Source organism: Gossypium hirsutum, chromosome A03, assembly GCF_007990345.1.
Source record: "Gossypium hirsutum isolate 1008001.06 chromosome A03, Gossypium_hirsutum_v2.1, whole genome shotgun sequence".
Taxonomy (NCBI): domain Eukaryota; kingdom Viridiplantae; phylum Streptophyta; class Magnoliopsida; order Malvales; family Malvaceae; genus Gossypium; species Gossypium hirsutum.
In genome coordinates, this window is record NC_053426.1 from 4,632,210 (window position 1) to 4,641,217 (window position 9,008).

General features: G+C 36.4%; 1 protein-coding gene and 1 long non-coding RNA gene across 6 annotated transcripts; one reads left to right on the forward strand and one right to left on the reverse strand.

The window, feature by feature from the left end:
- Positions 1-2,435: 2,435 nt before the first annotated feature.
- LOC107919469 (uncharacterized) lies at positions 2,436-3,983 on the reverse strand. The gene is made up of 3 exons (XM_016848924.2): positions 3,686-3,983; positions 3,586-3,589; positions 2,436-3,465 (listed from the first exon to the last, which is right to left on the reverse strand). Exons 1-3 carry the CDS (start codon positions 3,981-3,983, stop codon positions 2,436-2,438), a joined length of 1,332 nt encoding a protein of 443 aa, XP_016704413.2.
- A 435-nt stretch (positions 3,984-4,418) lies between these two features.
- Positions 4,419-8,498, forward strand: LOC107963832 (uncharacterized). Of its 5 annotated transcripts, XR_005921215.1 has the most exons (7): positions 4,419-5,110; positions 5,246-5,358; positions 5,754-5,881; positions 6,329-6,375; positions 6,952-7,040; positions 7,225-7,263; positions 8,095-8,498. It is a non-coding gene; the product is annotated as an uncharacterized lncRNA (long non-coding RNA). The 5 variants fall into 5 exon arrangements; XR_001702052.2 differs by having other exon boundaries at positions 6,952-7,263; XR_005921212.1 differs by lacking the exon at positions 6,329-6,375.
- Positions 8,499-9,008: the final 510 nt, after the last annotated feature.

The window sequence follows — 9,008 nt, forward strand, 5'->3', positions numbered from 1 at the left end:
AAAGCGACTGCAACGAAGTTGTTCCAGAAATTCAAGCAAGATTCCTCAAAATCTGAAAAGTATTGTGTAACACGCCCATTTCGCCCGGGCCTATACAAAAGCAAAAATAAAAAATAAAAAATAAAAATAAAAATAGTAAAAATAAAATAAGGTCCAATGTCCATTTACATTCATTAGCCCGAATCCCTAACAAAATTAATAGCCAATACCCAAAACCCGAAACCCCTAGCCCAATTACTAAATAAATCAAATCCCAGCCCACTCCTAAAACAGCCCAGATGGCCCAAACTTCGGCATCAGGAGCTGAAACCCTAGGACCAAGTTGCGCTGCAACCTCGCATAGAATCGGTCTCCACGTGCGCCACCACCTCCAACTGGCTCCTCCTGCAACAGATTAACAAACGAAAACAGTAAACAAGCTATGGGCAGCAAATAACAGTAAATTACAACGAGGAAATTTGTATTTTTTATTTATTTTATTTTTATTTTTCGACTATAAAGACCGAATGAAACGATGTAAATGGGATCTTTTCCACAGAAATACATTATGAAATACTGAAAACAAAAAAAGAGGCATTTAGAAGTCAATTTTGGAGAGGTGATTCTTAGATCTGACATTTCTTTCGTTTTTATTTCTTTGTTCTTCTTGATCTTTATTTAGAGCACGTTTGGTTCGCTGTATTGGATTAGAGGTGTATTGGATTGGATTAGAGGTGTAATGGAATAGAGGTGTAATAGCAAATCAACTGTTTGGTTGAATGTAATAGAGGTGTAATAGCATAATGGAGAAAACTAAAATGACCAGAATACCCTTAGCATAAATTTGTTTTGGTAAATGATTATTGTTATTGTTATTTGAATTTTAATAAGATTATTTATTATCAAAAATAAATAATTTAATCATATTTAAACATAATTATTATTTAATATATTTTAATTAAAATATATAATTTAATAAAATGGTTAATAATTAGCAGAAATTTGTTTTGGTAAATTATTTTATTTAAATTTTAATAAGATTAATATCAATAATAAATAATTTAATCATATTTAAACATAATTATTATTAAATATATTTTAATTAAAATATATAATTTAATAAAATTCTTAATAATTAATATTCTTATATGAATTTACTCAAACCATAATATATGATACTGTAAAATATAAATTAACATAATTATTATTAAATATATTATAACTATATTTGCTGCAACATCATAGAAATTCAATACCGTAAATCACTCCAATTTTCCTATTTAAACTCTATAACTATATTTGCTGCAACATCATAGAAATTCAATGGAAGCAAACTAGACTAAAAGCAGATAATAGCCAAATGTTTCCATTTTTTCTTTTTCATGTTTTTAAGATGCAGGCATACATTGAAAGCAGATATGCACACTTCAGGCACAGTATTCATCATACAATTTGAAGAAAAACACTGCTACAAACAACGGCTTTTAGATAAACTTTACAAAGGTAAACACATCATTAGCACAAATTCATAGCGGCCACCTGTTGGAGAGATCTTGGCTGATGATCCGATGACCCAGAACCAAGCTATGACTGATCTTGATGCCAGACCAACTACTAGAAATAACACCATAACAATGCCAGAAGTCTCTGCGTGTTGTATCTGGACAGATTTGGGAGCCATGATCATTAACACACTTGTCAAGTAGCCATTAGTTAGACCTAGATTTGCCATTTCAAACTAAAACAAAATCCCATGATTTGCCACAAGTTAAAGACCAAGTCTCTCAATAAGTGCCACTTCAAGATCTCATTTTCTTTTGACATAACTCTTAAAATTCATTTTTACTATGCTTTTCCCTTCAAAACAAACTTTAACATGTTTCTGCATTCCTATTTGTTTAAAAGAAAGATCCATGCAATTTCCTTATTAAAAATAATCCAGCTTCGCAAAACACTGGTTCTCATGCAATTGATCAAAAACATGATTTACAGTGACCTGCAATAGGTCAATCCAAAATGCATTTAAGGTTAGCAACCTGCCTGCAGCAGCAAATGACCATTTACATGCAAAACTATGGCATATCAGAGTAGATATTCAATGGCAAGAAAATGAAAAGTTTCTAACAATAACCAGTACGAGAACACACCCTAAAACCATCGGTGTGAGTATATATAAATAACATTAGAAAGCAGCAAATACAGGAACCATCACAAGTGGATGTGCATTGTGCATAGTGCAGAGACTGGAAACAATGACTAACAGTCTAAAACAATCAACTACAATGTTGTCTGTTGTATTGAGACAGTATTGGAGTTATCCAACATAAGACTCGATTATTGCGAAGTAAAATCTTACAAACTGCTTAAAGAACCAATTTCATGAAGAAATACGGGATTATGAACCCAAAGTACATCAAAGATTTGATATGTGCCCTCAACTATACAAAATTTAACAATTAAGTGCCCACAATAGACATGGATACTTCCTCGAGCTCTTTTAAGTAAGGAACAACGTATTTCTCTCTGAACTTCTTGTCAGGCATCTTATAAATTGTAGTCATGCTAACTTTCCTTCTTAGCGAATTCTTACTTTCCAGAGTCTCAATAACCAGTAACCGAGGCTTCAGCCTACGCTCAAGGCTGCAAATAAGCACCATTGGGTGGCTTATTATAAATGAAATACCTACATTCGTTCTATTAAGCAAAAAGTCAGTGACTTGCTTAATCTTCCTTTCAGATACAGCAAACACTTGTGGTGTCCTCCTAAAAGTAGACATGATATCATCTTCAGAGAAACCCAATTTCCTAAAAAGCTTCAATTTGAGTTCCCAATTCTCTTCACTCATTGAACTCAACATCCTAATAGCAGCAAGAAACATATTTGACTTCCTATCGAACCCCAAGGCATCCGCCCTTTCAACAAACTGTTTAATGCTCTCAGGTTTAAGCAAGAAAAATCTAGGAAAGCTGAACACATATGAAACAATTTGCGATGAACAAATCCCGCAATTTCTCAAGAACTCTATATTAGGCATCATAGTCTTTTGCAAATCAGATTTGAGAAACCAAGCAGAAGTTTTCAATAACTTAACAACATCATCATTCGATCCTAAAACAGTCTTTAAATCGGAAATAGAAGGTGCAATCCTATCATCCACGCTTCTAGTCAAAATCCAGGGATCACTAGCTACAATATCAGCAACATCATGTGTTGAAAATCCTAAATCCTGGAAAATCTTGAACTTGGGTTTAATGGTTTTCTCAAGACTAGAATATAGAAGGTTAGGCTTTCTTTTGACCACTGCTTCAATATGGGATTTAGAGAAACCGCTTTCTTTCAAGAAGGAAATTATAGTATCACACTTACGAGGATCCTTCACATAGGTTAGGGAAGATGCAGTCTTGACGGCAAGTTCAGGGGAAAAGCTGTGTTTCTCAACCAAAAATGGAGTTAGACCTGGGTTAACTCTGGAGTTAGCCGAGGCCCTTGTTGGTACCGGAAACCGGAGGTCACAGACCAGAACAATACTAAACAGCTAAATTTCTGAGCCTTCAAATAATGAAGAACAAGTTCCTTAGAAATAGACCAATGACTCCTTTAAGTACCAATCTAATAAACTTCACCAACTTTCAAGAATTCATGGATCAACAAAATTAAATTAACATCCATATCTACAGTTAGTCAAAAAGTTGGTCGTTAAATTACCAGAACCGCCGGATCCCGCAACGATAGCCTGCATGTAGCGTTCAGGCAATTCCCCAGCCACTCCAATGAGCCCACCTTGAACAAGCGCATCGCCTATACCCGCCAGAGCGAGAAGACCGACCGTGACGTAGAATTTGTCATACAATCCGACCTGACCCTTAATATAAACCGCATCCATAACAGGCACGACGAGCAGGGAAACCACGAAAATGCCCAAACCAACATTGATCCGCATGTAAGCTTTACTCTTGTGAGCATAAAATACAATGACCAAGAGGCAAGCGAGGCCGACGACCATGTAAACGACGGCGAAAACACGGTGGACGGAAGCTTCCGGGTAGAGGTAGGAAAAGTAATCGACGGCAGTGATGAAGCTATTCCATGGGAGGAGAAAGCCAACGCCCAAAGTGAAGTAGACGATGTAGCCCAAATTGAATTTATCTTCTGGTTATAAGAATGTGCGGAGGAGAAATTATGAGGATAGAAGAGGAGAGGGTCGGGTAGGGAGGGAGGGTAAAACAGAGAGTTGGGGAGGGAAGCCAGACGTAATACCTATTACTCGATTTGGGAAGGGATTAGAAAAGCAGGGAATTTGGGGATTAGGTCGGGATTGTATTACGCCCGTAATACCTATTACAGCGAACCAAACGCCGGATTAGGGGCGTAATGTAATAGGCGCGTAATCGGTCAGTAATGGATTACCTAATACATTGAACCAAACACAGCGTTACGGTATAAAAGAAATAAAAGGAGAGGACCTTATCTTGGTATCGGCTCTTTTGAATCCTTGCTTGCTTCGTCGTACTCGAAGTTTAAGCGAAGATTCTGTGGCTTGAGAGCAGCAAAGCCTTCGGGCATGCTTTCATATGGTGCGATCCACCAAAATATGGAGGCGAAGGGGTATTGAGTGAAGTATATTTTGATTCGGCTGAATAAGAGATATAGGAAGCTTAGTTTATTTTTTGTTTTGATTTTGTTTGAGATTAAGTGATCATTTACAGCATGTTTGGTTGGCTGTAATACCTATGCATTACAGCTCAATTCAGTGGGCCCATTATTAAACCATTGTTTTGTTGGTTGTAATAAGCTATTACAGTCCTATTCGTTACAGGCTTATTTAGGGCAAAAATGTTGTTTAGCATTCGGTGGTCTCCCCACGGAATAAGCATTCAGCGTGAAAAATTTAGGCCAGAGTTCAACTTTACCCTTCCATTTCTTTCTCACCTCTATTGCAGTTTTCTTCTTTTTTTCATTCTTCTCCCAATTTCCTTCCAACATTCTCCCTCTTTTTCATGCTTTTATCCTCACCAACCCTTTGGCAAACCATAACAACCCTCAACAAGGCCTTCAATTAAGAATCGTATGACGTGAAAACTTGAGAAGAGAAATAATCGGATTGGTTCGATGTGAGCAGTCATCCCTCAGGTAACTCTTCTCCCATTTTGATTTCCTTTTTTTCTAATTTTTTTTGATAAATTAGTAGAAATAATAGGTTTCTTTTCAGTTTTGAAGATTGATACTGGTTTTATTTTCATGGTGTTTCTTCTTTTCACTTGCCAGTGTTAAATTAATGCTGCTGGCATAATATAAGACAGTGTTAAATTTCTGCCTCTCTGTTCACCCAGCTTGGTGGTTTTTCTCTCTGTTCACCCTGAAGCTTGTTTTACTAATCGGTAAGTTTACAATCAAAACTCTTTGATTGCATGCGTTAAGGGTTTTGGAACGGACAATTTATTTTTCTCTTTATTATTCATTCAATGCATTGATGGAACTTCAAATAAGCTAATTATATGTGTTGTTTTGCCTTTATTATAGAAATGAGAAGTGGAATTGATAATGCATTGAATGCCTAATAGAGTACTTATGTACAGTAAAAATTCTTGATTTTTAATCCTTTAAAATGATTAAAGAAATAGAGTTATGAAATGTTTGTAACTACTGGGGGGAGAAAGAAAATTTGTTTGGTAACGTGTAATCCATAGACTAATTGTTAAAGTTGCATATGGCTACACCATTTGTATACTAATTGCGCAATCTCACATTTCTTAACTTTTGGGTTTTGTTGTAGATCCTCTATTGAACTGTCATTGCAACTTGTTCTGCTACTAAGGCTACTTGCAGTTTTCCCTAAACAACATGGTCTGAATAAGCCTTGTATACTAATATGTAGGGATATGCCTTGTAGCTTGGTGAAAGGTAAAATTACTTATAAAAAAGCTGCAGCATTGCTCTGTATGTAATTTAAATCTGAGAATTGATTGAGTTTCAATATTAATAACAAATCCAGCATCCATTAAATTGTCCATGTGGTTTATATTAAGATTTTCTGCTTGATGACCACTGAAAAATCTATTTGCGAGGCTTTGAGTTTATGTTCTTGTGGAGCTTATGATTTGTTAATTGTAATTAATTGTCATTCAAAGGATTTTACAGTTTTTTATAGTTCTCACTCAAGCTACTGTTCTTTTTTTGTTGATTGGATATGTATTTGTCTCCATTGTACTTCGCATGCAGCATTAGGGGGGAAGCATTAGTCGGATTTGGTTTGGGTGATTTTTTTCGATTATAGGTTTAGTTTTTATCAGTTGGGACAATTTGAAAATTGTAATTTGCCATTGCTAATGGTTGTTGATGTACATAAAGGAGCTATATCGGACAATATGAAATACCAATGCTTCACGGCTTTGAAGGTGGGTGGGTACATGCAATGCTTGTGAAAATCAATGTAATTTATAATGTTGAGAACATATTTTTACAGATACAATAGATCAGTTATTTTCTCTGTCTCCTTTTTTTGTTGCTCACTATATTGTTCTCTCTTCCATCATCTTTCACAATCACTTCCCTTCTTCACCTTCTTCTCTATGTCCTGCTCCTAGTTCCCTTTGTGTCCTTGTCTTGATTCACCACCCGACATGTAGTTTTAGCACCAGTGCCTCTTCATTTCTTTTTTTTTTTTCATTTTTTTAACGTGTATTGCATCTGCTAAGTATATTTCCATCCTCCATCAAACATGACAGCCCATGTTTGTGTTTTATATCTCATGTTAACTGTGTAAGTATGAAACTATAAAATTAGTAAACATGTGTTTATTAAATCTATAATGTTTCATGTCATGTCTACCTCCATAAATGTTTTTCCTTTTTAAATCTGACACGTCATCTGGTAGTATTGAATTTTTTTTTTGTCATTGTTGCCATAAGAAAAAGGGAAATTTATGCTAACAATGATGCTAACAACCCAAGCTACTCCTATTGTCTTATCAGACTGTTGTATGGTAAAAAACGGAATGATGGAGAAGCTTCCACAGCCCTCCGTTACTATTGTCTTTACATCATTGTTTTGGCTATGAATGGTTAGTAAATTTGGGTTTTTTTGCTTGTTAATATGTATGGGGCTGCCTAACATTTCCTCAAGTGTCATATTGAACACGATTGGTTTTTTTTAAAAAGTTCTGCTTTGTCCCTGATCACTTTTATGTGTGCAACTTAATGAATGAAAATTTACAATCAATTTTTCTTTTCCACTTTTCTTTTCAGGGGGATGAACTGACCAAAAGGGATTTTAGTGGTTCCAAGGTGAGTCCTATTTTATAGAATTGAAACAACAAACCTACATTAGATGTTTGTGGATTTTCCCTCCCCATTATTTATAACAGAGGAGCCCTGGTTATCATACTCTTTTGATCATGGTTTGCCAATGGCATAAGAAGGTTTGTGGATTTTAGTTCATGCTTTGCTGAAGGTTGAATCTAATTTTAACATGTAAGGCAAGCAGCTTACTTGCATATTTTGAAAGTGATCATAAATTATTTAGATTTGCGGTTGCTATTCTACATAATGGAGTGCTGGTATTTCATCTTTGAATGGCATCTAACTGTTCTTCAATTCACATTTCTCCATTATAAAGTGTGTGACTTTTGGTCAGATGGTGCGGAATTTTAGAGTACCTCTTCAACAATTACTGGAGTCAGGGGATATTAATCTCTGCTTTGCCAAATATTTTACTGTCAACTGCAGTTTTTGTTGGAAGAGTTTTTCTAAAGTGCCATACTGTATTGAGATATTTCTGATTTATCCATACTTTTTTTAAAAAATCATGGTTGTGTTGATGATATAATTGCTTGCTTGTACTAAAAATAAAATATTTGCATGCTTAAAACTTTCTATCCATGGTTGGAACTTTCTGATGCTTTTTAATCCTTGTACCAAGTGCTATTGAGTTGTAGATTAGTATAACATCATGTTAGCTTGAGGAATTGTTTTATGCTTCTCATATTGCTATTGAGTTGTAGATCGGTATAACATCCATTCGATACCTTTTTTGAATTCTTAAGTAATCATTTGTATAAATTCTGAGATATTAAGAATGAACAGTACGGTTTAATAATGTTGTGTTTTCTTTGGCAGAATTGACTTCAAGATAAGGACTGTACAGCCTAATTTATGCCCGGGCCCAACAAGCAGAGACCCAAGGATCAAACCTACCCAAACAAGCCCATTACAGCAAGGCCCAACAAAGGTCAGCATAGGGTTTCAGCTTTTCTGAAACCCTAGCTAAGGCGCCGCACGTCCCTGGGGGCTCCTAACGTCTACCGCCGCTCTAGTTTCTGCCACCGACGCCACCAGCTATTTCCATCAATTACCTGCAAGGACAGCACGCAAAGAAAAGGCAAAATAATAGAAATAGAAAGATGTATTAAAATCGGCTATATAAGGAGACAAACAAAATGTAACAGGGGTCCTTTTTTTTCGGAAATTAAGAAGAACTTAATAAAAAAAGAAGAAAAAACCGAGAAGGTAGATTGCCTTTCTTTTCTGTTCCGGCGTTTCCTTTTTTTTATTTTTTTTTATTTTTTTGTTACACTACTCTTTAAAAAAAACAAAAGAAAAGGGGAAGGAAATGGACCTATTCGTTTTCGAAGGCCGGCGTCGGAGCCCGTCTTCGTCGTCGCCGGTGGAGGAAGAGACGAACGGTCTCTCCTCGTTTCCGGGTCTTGGGCTCGTCTTTCTCAACATTTCACCATGGATCCGTGGTCTAGAGGCAGTCGGCTTCGAGAGGGACCGAAAAGATCCGATTTTGTGCCTCCGACCACCGTGCACGGTGGTCGACGGAGGGTAGCCCGATGATCGGAAGCCGCCGGATCTTGGCCGGCCTTGGAGGGCTTGAGAGAGAAGGCTCTCTGTTTTTAGAAAACAGATAAAAGTGATTTTTTTGGGCATTTGTTTTATATTTATACAAGTCATAAAACGGCGCTGTTTTGAGGCCCTCTCGACCCGCGCGGTGACCCGACCCGGGGGAAGGATCCGCGTGTTTCCTCTAA